This window comes from Cebus imitator, unplaced genomic scaffold (assembly GCF_001604975.1).
Source record: "Cebus imitator isolate Cc_AM_T3 unplaced genomic scaffold, Cebus_imitator-1.0 Scaffold160, whole genome shotgun sequence".
NCBI classification, from domain to species: domain Eukaryota; kingdom Metazoa; phylum Chordata; class Mammalia; order Primates; family Cebidae; genus Cebus; species Cebus imitator.
Genome location: NW_016107475.1, coordinates 2,453,309 through 2,468,290, shown reverse-complemented (window position 1 = coordinate 2,468,290; position 14,982 = coordinate 2,453,309). Strand labels below are relative to the sequence as shown.

Genomic DNA, 14,982 nt, shown 5'->3' with positions numbered 1-14,982 from the left:
CCTTTAATCCATCCCACACATTCAGTTCACCCTGATTCTATCCTGCCCCAGCCTCCAAACTCTCTGGGGCCCTTCATTCCTTGCCAAGTAACCCTATGATTTAATAGCCCTCACACCGTGGCCCCAGAAGATGTTTTCACCCTAACTCATGCTATCCCTTATGTATCCAATGTCCCACAGCCTGTGCAATCGAGCAGCACACTGCCTAACTTGCTCTTATGTTCCTACCTTCATCCCTCAGTAAGACCCTACTCAGACTTCGAGGTTTATGTCAAATACCAATTATTCTGTGAAGTTTTTTATTTCACCAGTTGGATATGATTTCCTTTCTTTTGACTTTTTTTTTGAGACAGGGTCTCACTCCGTCACCCAGGTTGTGCAATCATGGCTCACTGCAGCCTTGGCTTCCAGGTTCAAGTGATCCTCCCACCTCAGGTTCCCAAGTAGCTGGTACTATAGGTGTGTGCTACCATGCCCAGCCAATTTTTAATTTTTGTAGAGATGGGGTCTTGCTATGTCACCCAGGCTGGTCTCAAACTCCTGGGCTCAAGCAATCTGCCCACCTTGGCCTCGTAAAGCGCTAGGAATGAGCCACCTTGCCCAGCTCCCTTCTTTTGATTTTTACTCAGGTTCTGTTCTGCCCTTTGTATTAGGCTCTTTATGTGCTGGTCTAACTACCTGATTAGAAGCCCCTGAGGGCAGGAAGGTCAACATTCACCTTTGCTTGCTGCTATATCATATTCAGAGTGAACCAGGCAGCCAGCCCCTTCTGCTAGGAGTCTGCAGGATAGCAGTCCATACTAGTGTAGCTGCAGCCCCTTATCTGAGACCCTGGTACCAGAATCAACATGGAAAAACCCAAAACTTCAACACAATTAAATATTTACCCATGTTCCTTTTCTGCTATATTGCAAATTACCAGCAACTTACTGGCTTCATATAATACCCACTTATTAGTTCACAGCTCTTTAAGTGACAAGTCTGAAACTGTATGGCTGGGTCCTCTGCTTAGGGCATCACAAGGTTGAAATCTAGGTGTTGGCCTCACTGAGCTCTTATCTGGAGGTGACGAGAAAATAATCCACTTTGAGCTTTTTCCTGTTGATATAATTCAGCTCTCTGTGGTCATAAGACTAAAGTCCTCATTATCATGGAATCAGGCCCATTGGGATCATCTTTCTTTCTTAAGGTCACCCATGTCATAAAACAGCACCTAATCATGGGAATAAAATCCATGGTATTTCCAGGGTGTATACACAAAGGGGGATGCAGGAAACCCTGGGTCCATCTTAGAATCCTGCCCACCACATAGCTTTAAATATAAATGTGAGGCACTGGTGAGCTGAGGACAAATCTACTTTTAAACAAATGGTAGCTGGGGAGGCCACTGTGTTCTTTAATGAGTCTAGAAAGATGTCCAAGAGAAGGGAAAGCTTAGGAGTTCTTGGAAAGTTGGGAGGGTCCTGGAATTTCTGAAGGTGACTTGACGGTATGGAGGGGTGGGTTTTCCCAGTGAAAAAATGGTGATGAGGAAGGGGGTTCAGGGAGTGGATGAGAAGTGCAGGGAGTAGAGGGGAGTGATGACACTGAAGGAACCAGAGACTGGCATGGGTAGCAGAGCAGCAGGGAAAGAGACTCAGCTGGGAGCCCCGCGTCAGGGCTGTCATTCTGATCGGCAGTGTGGGGAAGGTGCTGGCATGGCTGAGGCCCTCAGTAGAGGGGGCCACCTCAGTGGACGTGCTGGAGTGAGTGGGGGATCCTGCTGAGATGCGTCTACAGGAGGCTGGCAGGAGCTGTGCGGCCTGCAGGAAGTCCACAAGGTGGCGTGGAGGGAGAATGAGGAAGGCAGGGGCTTTGGCTGCCGGGCCACAGTGAGGGTGAGATTCCCCAGAAGAATGTATTGCCAAGACCTCTTGGCTATTGATAAACCAGGAAACATTTTCCAAGAGACCACAGAGCCCAAGGCGGAGCCAAGTGCTAGCCCAGGGGGCAAGAAGTTAGCTGCTGACTCACCCTGTGACTACAGACACCTTACTTGGCCTCTCACTGCCTTTGTTTCCTGATCTATAAAATGGAGACTAACAATAACTCTACCACTGCTCAGTCTAATTAGCGCATAGAAAACACTTTGCAGTCACTGGCTGCCAGGAATATGCCTCTTCCTTTTCCAGGGCTCTGCACTGTGGCTTCACCTGTAACCTGAATTAACCATTCGCTGCTGGAGAAGAACACAACACAGGTGCAGAGTAGCCTGTGTGGCCCATCCCTCGGTCAGGCTTGTTCAGAGACCCCTTCCCGAGCTGAGCCCTGGGCCTCAGGAGATTCACATCTAAACTGTGTGTAAATCAAACAGCAATTCTTGTTTAGGAGACCCCTTTGTGTGACATAATCTCCTGCTAGATTCCTTCCTGGAGGAACTTTTTTGGGGCTTCCAGGTGAGGAAGTTTCCCCAAGTCACATGTAATTCACCATTCACTTTCATCCCATCATCATTTTGTTAGACAAAGCCCAGTGTCACTGTTGAAAACTTACCAAATGGTAAGGCTACTTTTATAGCTTTGAAACAAGAGCCAAGCATTTGCTCCCATCCCAAAGATCCCATAGATGTACTTTGGGTGATGGTTGTAGGAATCTGTAGGCAGGTGTAAGTGCATCTCCTGCCTGGGCCTGGATCAAGTCTAAAAACTCTCAAGACAATATTGGGCAGCTGTTGACGTGTCCTAGAACTTTCCAGCTCTCCGCAAGGTGTTTAGAAAGGTGGGCTACTTTATCAAGGACTTAAGAAGTGAGCAGTGATTTGAACTGAGGAGAAGCTCAAAGGGAAGGGATTTGATGCCAGCTTCTACATTCCAGCAGAAGCCAGGACAAACCCTGGCAGAGAAGTGATGTAGCCCAGGCTGCCTTACGATGCATCAAACCTCTGAGAGCAGTCACAGCCAACCCCAGGCTTTTGTTCCAACCTCATGAGGACAGTGTCAGGAGCTCCTTGCATCCTGACCTGGAAGGTCCTTCTATGCCAGGACACGTCTTGTGACCTGAAGGTGCTCCACTAATGAACCAGCAATGTCTAGGGACTGACTGGATCTTCTCCATGTGGGGTTCTGGAACACAGGCCACGCAGTTGGGTAGCAGGGTAGAGTACAGTGTGGGGCTGCTCTTTGTGGGTCCACCTTCCCCCAACTCCCAGGAGAGAGGCAGGGCCTGCAGGGCTATTCTGGGAGGTGGTGATGGGCTGAGGATGGGCCATGGAGCCCTGTAATCACTCTTAGGGTGGCCTGGAGCAGGCTGAGAGTCTTCTGGAGTTTCCAGGTGAGCAGGTTTGTCTTTATCCAGAGCCCAAGGACTCTTGCAGTCTCTCTGCTCAACCTGGGAGGCCCTTTCAGAATTTTTCTAGAACTGAGCAGAGTCTAGCTATATCTTCACCTCTGGGTGGCTTTGCCCACAGTGATTCTTGGTACCTATCTTTGTGTTCCTAAACATACCACCTTAGCCTCTAGAACTCTATGAGGCCCCTGCTTTGTGAGCTGCAGCAATTTACCAATTTGCTTAATTCCAGGGTGGCTTTATAGGGAGGAATACTCCCACCAACTCCACCACTAAGGGGCCATGAGACTTTGGGCCAGTCATAGCACTGCTTGGGACCTCAATTTCCTCATCAGGAGAATGAGGAAACTGGGCTAGATGACCTCTAATGTGCATTTGGGCTCCAACATCTGCTCATCTATGATCTTACCATTCTGAGGCTTCCCTGGAGAGCTTCAGTTATTCACTCAACAAATGCATATTCAGCAACTTCTGTGCTAGGTCCTGGGGAGGCACCATGAATGAGATGTGGTCACTGTCCTCAAGGAGTTCACAATCTAGCAAAAATTCAAATTAAGAAAAAAAGACATATATAACTGTTAAACAGTGTGAAATCAGTGGAGTAGGCTGGGACAGTCGTAGGGCCACTTCACTGTTTCCTGATTCTAGGGATCACTTCTCTTCATTGCCTGATGGCCAGTGTCTTGGAATCTGCTGTTTCACATATTTTGTCTGCGGGGTGTGTGTGTGTGTATGTGTGTGTTTTGCATATTTTGTCTCATGTGTGTGTTTGTGTGTGTGTATGTGTGTGTGTGGGGGGGTATTGTTTCAGGCAGGAAGGTAAATTTAGTCTCCATGGCTTCATATTGGCTAGCAGCAGAAGTTCCAGCGAACATTTTATTTTTTAAAACAGTGTCTTGCTCTGTTGCCCAGGCTGGAACACAGTGGCACAAAACAGAGCTCACTGCAGCCCCAGTTTCCTGGGCTCAAGAGATCCTCCCACCTCAGCCTCCTATGTAGCTGGGACTACAGGTGCATGCCTGTAGTTTTGGGGTCTTGCTATGTTGCCCAGCCTGGTCTCAAACCCCTGGGCTCAAGTGATCCTCCTGCCTCAGCCTCCCAAAGTGCTGGATTACAGGCTTGAGCCACCATAGCCCCATCAAACATTTTTTATCATACAATCTTATTTTTTAAATTGGGCCTGCATCCCCATCATATTTATATTTATTAATACATTTTATATGTGTATACTTGTGATACATATAACATTAATCATATTTATTACTATTAGTAATGATAGTAAAGCTTAATTTCCTTGTTTTTTAGGTTGAAACACAGATAGAAATAGAAGTTAAGGTATTTTCTTCTTGCACACCAATGGATCATCAGTGTATCTACAAGTCTAAGGCCAAAGGACTCAGGAAGACCAGTTCTGTGAACTTTCAAAACTGGTTGGAAAAGGTATCTGAGATACTTGATATAGGTAACAGCATGCATTTTGTTCTTAAATCAGACGCAGGAGATTGGTACATTTGGCTGATACCAAATAAAGCTAAGCTTCTACAAAAAGAGTCCTTTAAAAATAGTGTTTGAAAAAAATGCATTCCTTGGTCCTGTTTAACAAAATGCCCACAATCTTTTCCCTTTACCTTGGTCATGCCTTATTTAACTGTCAAAACTGTCTGTAAATCTTAAAATGCATTCTCAGTGCTATATGCTAGGCAATGTGGGAAAATGCCAAAAAAAAAAATAAATAAAAAAACCTCTGAATACAAGTGCCCATCCTGAGTTTAACTATCTTTGCTTTCCTGCCTGTGTCATGCGTGGGATGCACCCAGGGGCGGTGTCTTAGTCCATTTTGTGCTGTAACAGTAGAATACCACAGACTGGGGACTTGCAATCAACAGAAATGTCTTGGCTCACAGTTCCAGAGGCTGGGAAGTCCAAGACTGAGGAGCTGGCACCTGGTGACTGCATCATCCCATAGCAAGAGAGCAAAAGGGTGACAGGGCAAGAGAGCGAGAGAGAGCAAGAGAGTAAAAGGGGGCCAAACACCCTTTTTATAACCAACCTACTCCTGCGATAACGCTATTAATCCATTCACTCTGCCCTCATGGCCTGATCATCTCTCATCAAGCCCCACCCCCTAACTCTGTTGCATTGAGGATTAAGTTTCCAACACATGTTTTCTGGGGGAACACAGTCAAACTCTTTCAGGTGGGCTTTAACCACCTGCACTTGAAGAGGAAAGGAGAGGGCACTGGATGAGGTCTGCACTTCCTTTCTGAGACTTGAGAAGATGTCAAGAGACCTGGCTCACTCCTTTCCTCAACCAGCCTGTTAAACGTGGCCCTTGAGCTTGACTCACAAACAGCAGCAGAAAATAAGCAAGGGAAAAACATGCTGCAGAGCCCAAGTCAGCCTGCAGAGCTCAGGCTGGCAATCACTTTCACTCTGCTGTAGCAAGCACCCCCAGAGCTGCTGCCCAAGGGTCAATGCAGCAAACCCGCAGGAAGCGGAATGGTCAGCAGAAAGGGTAAAGGAAACCTATCCTTTGTCAGACAGGAGCTTTATTTCCACTCTGGTCCACAGCCTCAAAGGGCAGCTGCCTCACAGGGAGAGTGTTTGACCAAATCCGGCTTGCATGTTTGTAATCAGAACTCCATTTCTTGCTCTCTGAAACCGAGTGCTAGAAAGCTGTATTCCCAGCAGCCTTGACATCCCCCGTCCCCTTCTACTCTGACAGTCCAGGTTGTTCCAGCTGCCCTGGCTGATGTTTGACCCTCCAGGAACGGATGTGTGTTTAAGACACCCCAGGCCATCCTCCACTTGGACAACTTTGCAGACCTTCACATAAGAACAGATTGCACAAGTGACATGTGTGAGGCGGACGGAAGAAAAAGGGAAGAGCTCTTTCTGCTTATGACTGGGACCCTGTTATTCATCAAGTTCTCGTGTTTCCAGTGAGTGGATGAGGAGGACAAGTCATGTCAGCACTAGAAACCTCCCTGGCCTCAGTCATATGTGCCACCCCACCTCTTCCCCGCAGCCCCTGCCATTCCTTTACGAGGACCCTCCCCGTTTCTCGCTTTCGCAGAGTAAAGCTGTTGTGAGTGGTGCATTGGGTCACACCCAGCTCACACTGTCCCAGAGAATCTGACACGAGGTCTGTGGTGATCTCTGTGGCCCTGGCCTCCATCTTCTGCCTTGCCCCTGCTTCCTGAGGTGGGCAGGAAGCAGGACTCGCGATGAGACCTAGACTCTGGCATCTGGCACTGAGGGAGCTTCTATCTTGCCCCAGGGGTTCGGGGAAGGAATGCTGGTCACATGAAATCCAGGGGCAGCTATGTAATGTGGGAGACAGCGAGCACCATGTTCCCACACTGTAAGTCATGATGACACTGTTAAAAACGACGGGTGGGCGGGGGAAAGTGAAAGAAAAAGAATAAGGGGGAACAGAAACCAAAGTGAGACATGCAGAGGCATCAAGCAAGACTAACGGCCAAGGTATGAAGAGAGGCCAGGGGAAGGGGCGGCCTGGGAGGGAGTCAGGAAAAGGCGGACGAATCAGACTGGGTAGGAGGAAGGGAGTCAGGCCAACGAAAGGGTAAGAGGAAAGGAATCAGGCCACGAGATGTGAAGCGAAGACACGATCATTTGAGGAGATGTCAGAGTACATCAACACAGGGTATTGAAGGCCACGGCCAAGAACACCTATGGGGCATCACCTTTGGAGCCCCCAGTACAGCATGGAGCAGCGCCTGACAGTGAAATCTGTGTCTCTGTTTGCTGGAGGCCTAATTAAATTCAGATAGAAAGGGTCTGTGAGACTCTTAGAAGAAAAGAAAGAGGGATGGAAGCAGAGGGAAAAGACCAGAGAGACCCATCTGTGCAGTCACAGCTCTTCATGAGTTCATTACCAAGCAGGCTCTGCCTGTGGGCCTGTGGGTGATGCAAAAAATAAAAAACAAATAAATAAAATTTAAAAATAGTATCCCTGGCTTTGGGCCTCATAACGCAGGAGAGGGAATAGATGCACATACACGAAGCACCAAACAGCAGCAATTTTATTGAGACTGTTCAGAGGAACACAGTAACAGAATACTGATTGAATAAATAAATGAAGACCAAAGAAATGAAATGCAGAAAGGCTTTCTTGACCAAATCATATGTCATATTAAAAAATGCAGGAAGTGGTCAGGTGCGGTGGCTCACACCTATAATCCCAGCACTTTGGGAGGCCAAGGCAGGTGGATCACCTGAGGTCAGGAGTTTGAGACCAGCCTAGCTAACACGGTGAAACCCTGTTCCTACAAAAAATACAAATACTAGCTGGGCATGGTGGTGACCGTCTGTACAATACCAGCTACTTGGGAGGCTGAGGTAGGAGAATCACTTAACCTGGGAGGCAGAGGTTGCAGTGAGCGTAGATTGCGCCATTGCACTCCAGCCTGGACAACAAGCATGAAACTCTGTCTCAAAAAAAAAAAAAAAAAAAGCAGGAGTTAAATAGTATTGGTCAAATTGGGTGAAAAATTCAAAAATGGACCAAGAAGGTACAATACCTGGGCTTGATTATAACATAGCACAGATTCTGAATAGAAGCAGAAACCAAGAGTCACAGCTGCCAATTCCAGTTTTCTAAGTGAGTTGGATCTGCCTAGCCATGGTATTTAACACCTTTAAAAAAACCTCAGAATCATATTTAATATTACAAGGAAAGACTGGTTAGATGGCCCTAGAGGAGGCCAGCTTGCTAGCATGGAAGCACGGCTTTCCTGAGGCTGTTGGTTTGGACAGAGACAGATGTTGGAAGACCGCTGGAGAGCAAAGATTAGGTGAGTAACTGAGATTGGCAGGAGGCCAGGTGGGAGAGGAGAGTGGTTGTATATGTGTGTCAAAGAGGCAAGGGCATTCAACTTTCAATTGAGAAAAATGAATAGGGGGCTGGGCATTGTGGCTCATGCCTGTAATCCCAACACTTTGGGAGGCTGAGGTGGGAGAATCTGTTGAGGCCAGAAGTTCAAGACCAGCCTGGGTAACATGGCGAGACCCCATCTCTAAAAATAAAAGCAAAAAATTCGCCAGGCATGGTGGCCTGTGCCTGTAGTCCTAGCTACTCTGGAGGCTGAGGTCGGAGGATTGCTCAGTCACTCCTATTGCCACTATCCACTCTGTCTTTAAAAAGAAAATAAAGGTTGACAGTGAAGATGATGATTACAACAACTAACATTTATGGAGTGCAAACTGTGTGCCAGTTGATGTTCTAAGCACTTTACATATATTCATTTATATAATCTTCCCTAGCAGCCCAGGAGGTATTATCATTATCATTATTATTATTCTGAGACACAGTCTCACTCTGCTGCCCAGACTGGAGTAGAGTGGAACAAGCACAGCTCATTGCAACCTCAACCTCTCTGGCTCAAGCAAACCTCCTACCTCAGCCTCCCAAGTAGCTGAGACTAAAGTTGTTTGCCACTATGCCCAGCTAATTTTTTAATATTTTGTAGAGATGGGGGTCTCACTGTGCCATCCAGGATGGTCTTGAACTCCTGGACTCAAGTGATCCTCCTGCCTTGGCCTCCCAAAGTGCTGTGCTGTGATTACAGTTGTAAGTCACCATGCCTGGTCTATTATTATTATCATTATTGTTTGCCTTTTCTGGAGAAAAAAATTCAAGCAGAGAGAGATCAAACAACTATCCAGAAATTAGCCCAGGATTCTAACATTAAATTCTACAGCCCTCTCTGAAGTCATGAAAAATTTAATGTCTCTTTCTTTAGCTGTAAACATCTGTTCTCTAACCTGCCTACATAAGGGACATTGCTGACGATAAAACCTTTGTGAAGAGGCTGACTGTGCTGTCATTATGAGACTGCTGGCATTATTATTCAGGCAATGCTTTTGCCAGAAATACTAAATAGATGCTCACATTCTCATGTAATACCACAAAGACTTTAAGAAGTTTACAGAGGCTCATCAGCTAAAGAACCCTCCTATACGTTCACAATAGACAATAATGCCAAAGGAATCCTCTCTCAAAAGAAAGGTCTCTTTCTGGCACCCTCTTGCAATTCTTTTAAGGTTTGGGGCATGGCACACTTCTTTCTTATAAAATGGTTTCCCACTGAGAATAATAGCTGGCTCTTGTCCTTACAAGAGCCTCTCCCACAAGGGCCAAACCAGAGGACCAAGCCATCTCAGAGATGGGGTTTTGAATCTGGGAGGCAGCAGATAGAGAAATAGATAGCGAATACATCTGTTTTCACAGAGCCTGTTGTTCTCTGTACTAACTGCTATAAAAATGACATGAAACTAGCCACACATTAGTTTTGGTTCTCGTGACTAAATCAAGGAATGGCATGATGGTGCTGTGTCATTAGAAATGAAACCAGTTCTTAAGCAAGAGAATAGGGCCAATATTTTAATAACCCGAACAATTTCATAGAAAAATCAAAGCTGAAACTTCTACACCCCAGCCCTGAACACCTGCTGCTTAAGTTGGTTCTGAACCAGTGAAACTTCTGTCTTGTCATGAAGACATGGGGAGGGCCCTGACTTGCCCAGCACTCAAGGTGGCTGGAGACATCTTTCCATCTGCTGCCTGCTAAGTGGAAACGGGGCTCAATCTTGGCTTCGACAGTGCTGACTGTATTTGGCACTTTAAGAAAAGTCCCTCATATTTATTGTTTTTTGAAATATATAACCTCATATATTTTGATGCCTATGATGTATCCTCTAATATATGAATTTGACCTTCCATGAGGTATTATCATCCACATTTTTTCAGATGAAGAAATTGAGACTTAAAGACCTAAGTGACTTAGCTAGAAGCAGGCACAGCTGGGGTTCCAAACAAAAGTGTTCTTATCTGGATCTGCACTGCCTCGAATTTGGCCTGCATCACAATAATAATGACGTTGAGGTAGTAAATATTCACAGGTTGCCCCCCACACATCTGCTGCCCTCTTTCCTGCCACAACGTCCAGCTTTTACCTGGAGGGAACCCCCTCCTGCGCACTGCCTCCCCTTTCTCTAGCAGGTGGATATAGCCAGCTCCAAGAGGCAGGTCCTCCTATGCTTAGGTCAATCAGAGTACCCATGATCTGACCAGGTGATTGGCTCAGGGGTGGGCATATGGGCTGATTCAGACCCATGAGGTCTGAGGACACGTTTACTCATGCTTCCGGGAGAAAACTTCCTCAGTCCTCTGTTGTCATATGGCGGGGACAATCCCTCTTTTCTTGGCTGGTGTATTGGAGAACACAAAGTCCAAAATCCCTCAGCCACTTGTGCCATTAAGAGAAGTGCCAGCCTGAACATGAAGCCAGCACAGGGACGAGACCGCCCTTATGAACAAAACAGACCTGGCACTTGGATCGTGAAGAAGGTGTAAATTCCAGAGCAAGCTGTGGAGCTTTCAGGCTGTCAGCCAATGCAATCCCTTGGTTGACTTAAGCTGGTTTGCGTTTGATTTTCTGTCACGTGGAAATTCTTAACCAATGGGAACACTTGCTGGTGCCGCTCCCGGTAACATCTGATTGTCGCTTTGGTTTCTCAATCGATAGCATAAAACCCATTTGACCAAAACGACTAATCCTCCAAAATTCATCAGCATCTCTGGATCACAGTCGTCTCCGATGCCCACCTGACTTTCCGGACAGGACCCTCGTTTCTCTATTCCTGAGGTCTGGCTTCTTCCATTTTCTGCTCCAGCATAGCTCAGTCTAGGTCAGTTCTCCTTCAGGTTCCACCAGTGACAATGACAGCTGCAGTCTGCTGAGGAAACAGGGGCGCGGGCAGCCAGTTGCAGATGCTGGCATCAGCCTGACGAGAAAAACGGTGCCAAGAAAGGGTTTGGCCGCAATATATTTTTGTTTGTTTTTGAGACAGGGTTTCCCTCTGCCGCCCAGGCTGGCATGCAACAGCGTGATCAAGGCTCACTGCAGCCTTGACCTCCCGGGCTCCAGTGATCCTCCTGCCTCAGCCTCCTGAGTGGCTGGGGCTACAGGCCTGCATCACCACACCCAGTTAATTTTTGTATTTTTTGGTAGAGATAGGGTCTCACCATGTTGCCCAGGCTGGTCTCAAACTCCAGGCAAGTAATGTCTGCCTTGGCCTCCCAAAGTGTTGGGATTACAGGTGTGTGCCACTGCGCCCAGCCTCACATAATATATAGTTAATAGAATGTAAAACCAGTTGGGGTAAAGTTCTTTGGAACACATGAGCCACATAACACTATTACCTCTCCAGCTCTTTATAGAATGCTTAATCCCAAAAGTTTTGGGACCACTCTGAAGACCTCTATTTGCTGTGGGTTGACTCTCACAGAGGTTCAGAGATTTGGCATCAGAGATTATAAAGTCACATGAGATTGAGAATCTGTAATAAAAACTGGTTTTTGCAATTCTACTCAATCTCAGTTTCTCTAGAAAAATTCTGTTATTTCCACTTCTGGCCAATATGACTAAGCACCGAGGTAGAAACACAGTCTAAAGTGTTGAAAGAGCCCTCTTACTACCCTCTATAGTCTGAGGTGAGAAAGAAAACATAATGAGTATGGCGGGCCAGATGTGTAAAGGAGGTCCCTCTTTCCCTGTCCATTTCCCCCATACTCAATCTATCAGCGAGGCCATTTTCCAAATGTGTCTTCACTCATCCATTTATCTCCACGTTTACTGAAATCATGTAACTGATTCACTCTGTAAATGTGTATGCTGAAGGTCTGCAGTGTCCCTGACATTTTCCTAGTGACTGGGAGAAGCAGACTCACCACGGAATGTGAGCTGCACATTCTAGGGACTCTTCTTGCTCGGACCAAGGTAAGTGCCTTCTTTCTGAATGCCCCTGCTTCCTCTTTTCCCGTCTTCTTCCATTTTCCACATTGTAGCCCAAAAGCTCTTTTCAAACCATCATTACTTCCTTGTTGAATGGCTTCCCATCAGTCCTTCAGTGAAACACCCTGCAGCCGCCTCAGCCCTGCTGGGCAGGCCCCTGCGTCTTTGGCCTTTTCTCACATCCCATGTTCATTCCTCACAGAGCCTTAAGCATGTGCAAGGATTTTTTTCTTTCTTTCTTTTCAGAGCTTTTAATCTGCTTTTATTTCTGCCTAAAACAGTAGCTTTCAAATTTGGGGGGGAGGCATAATTCCCATTAAGAAATACATCTTATATAATGAACCAGTAAATACATCAACACATACCTATACATAAAAGGAAAAAGTGTTTTATAATACTTCTGGTATTTTCTATTCCTTTTTTTTTTTTTAAAGCTAGTCATGACCCACTGACTGCAATTTGAAGACACTCCTTCCTCTGTTCTTTAAATGGCTGGTTCTTTCTCATCTTTCAGCTTTCTACCTAAATGTCAGCCACTTACAGGGGCTTTCTCCAACCACCTGATCTAAACCAGGCGCCTGACTGGGGTTAGTTTTATTTTCAGCCCCTTGTCCCCTCTCTTTAGGGAATGTAGCAGAGTTGTAATAAAATATTTCATCACTGAGATTTGCTCTTTGTCTACCTCACAAACCACATAGATGGCTTTTGAAGGCAGGGACTTTATCTGCTTTGTTCCCCATGGTATATCCAGCTTGGGTTCAATAATTAGCATCAGAGTAGGATATAAATAAAGATTCATTGACCAACTGAGTTAGTGAGTGGGTATGTGATGCTAAGGCCTGGATTTAAAAAGAAGACTCCTCAGTAAAAGGAATAAGTCTCTTGGACAAATGGCCAATTCTAAGGCTGGAACAAGAAATATACAAGTAATGCTAGAAAGTAAGGAAGTGCTCAGAAAACAAAAGGAAGGGCCCATGTGAAAGGCACAGGGCCAAGCTGAAAGCTCCCCGTGGCCAAAGCGAGAACAGTCTGAGCAACAAATAAACAACCTACAATCACCCTGCAACCCCAAACGTGAGAGTTCATATTGATATAAACAAATGGTTTTCTAAATAATGGAAGAGGCAAATCTTCTTTACAGAAAAATTTCAAATAATTTGTGTAGATACAGGTTGCGCATCCCTAATCTAAAAACCCCAAATCCAAAATGCTGCCAAATCTAAAACTTGCTGAGCACCAACAGATCACAAATGGAAAATTCCACACCTGACCTCCTGTGACAGGCTGCAGTCAAACACAGTCATGCACACAATCATGTAAAATACTGTAAATATTACTGTCAGGCTATGTGTATAAGGTGTACATAAAACATAAATGAATTCTGTGTTTAGACTTGGGTCCCAGCCCCAACGTATCCCATCATGTATGTGCAAATATTCCAAAATCCAAACAAATCTGAAATCTGAAGCATTTCAAGTCCTAAGCATTTTAGAAGAGGGATACACATCCCGTACTACCCTCAAAAAGATACAGCTTATTCTCCTCATCCCACCCTACCCTCTTGAGGAGAGGAAGTGCTGCCCTCAGCGATTCCTTCTGAACAATGGAGTAGGGAAACAGTGGGGAAACCTGGCAGACAGTACCTCAGCCAGGCGGTCAAGGTGGACCTCCCCAGTGCTGCCATGTGATAGCATGTCCTGCCGATGTGATGTGGTGAGCAGGGCATTTCACCTCGGTGGTCTTCCCCTAAATAACCCATATACCCACTGTGACATGAAATGAGCATCAAACTCAAATAGAGCGGCATTCTCCAAAATATCTGAATGAGTACTCCTCAGATCTGTCAAAACTTCATGAAGCATAACTAGAAACTGTCCCAGAACAGGGAGATTAAGAAGACGTGACAACTACGCACAATGTGGTATCCTAGATGGAACTCTGGATAGAAAAAGGAAATTAGTGGAGATACTAAGGAAATCAGAATAAACTATGGACTTTAGTTAATAATAATGTATCAGTACTCGTGCATTGATTGTGACAAATGTACTACAGTCATGTTAGATCCTAGCAAAAGGAAGAGCTGGGTAAGAGGTATATGGGAACTCTCTTAATATCTAAGAAAGTTTTCAGTGAATATAAAACTGTTCTAAAATTAGAAGTTTGGCCAGGTGCAATGTCTCATGCCTATAATCCGAGAACTACAGGAGAACAAAGTGGGAGGATCACTTGAGCCCAGGAGTTTGAGACCAGCCTGGGCAACATGGCAAGACCCCATCTCTACGAAAAATGGAAAAATAATTAGCCAGGCATGTTGGTGCACACCTGCAGTCCCAGCTACTCAGGAGGCTGAGGTGCAGAGTTCGCTTGAGCGTAGGCAGTTGAGGCTGCAATGAGCTGTGTTTGCACCACTGCATTCCAGCCTGGGTGACAAAGCAAGGCCCTGTCTCAAAAAAAAAAAAAAAAATTCACTTAAAGAAAGTTGAACCTTATTAACAAAAGCAGGACCTTCATTCAGTTGGTTTTATGGAGCACCCACAAAGTACTACAAATCCTGCTAGGCACAAAGATAATTAAAAACACTTGGAAGATGGGTAGATGAATTTAGACAAGGAAAGGCATCTTGACTGGTGAAAATCATGAGCAAAGCACAGGGCTTTACAGGTTGTGGGGGCGGGGGGTGGGCAGAGAGACAGAGAGAGAGAAAGGAGTATGAGAGAAAGTGATGACAAGGATGAGAAAGAGACAGACTAGTTGGTTTTGGAAGGTGGAGTCTGATATTCCCCACTGAATATAAGCTCCATGAAGGCAGGAACCTTGTCTCTATTTAATCATCATATCT

General features: G+C 45.8%; 1 protein-coding gene across 1 annotated transcript in view; it reads right to left on the bottom strand.

Annotated features, from left to right (window-relative positions):
- Window positions 1–14,982, bottom strand: part of ATG5 (autophagy related 5) — a 179,353-nt gene that overhangs the window by 30,820 nt on the left and 133,551 nt on the right. The window contains exon 8 of the mRNA XM_017543762.2: window positions 3,734–3,860. Coding sequence (XP_017399251.1) covers window positions 3,763–3,860 — 98 coding nt within the window. The 3' untranslated portion in view covers window positions 3,734–3,762. The remainder of the gene's footprint in view (window positions 1–3,733; window positions 3,861–14,982) is intronic.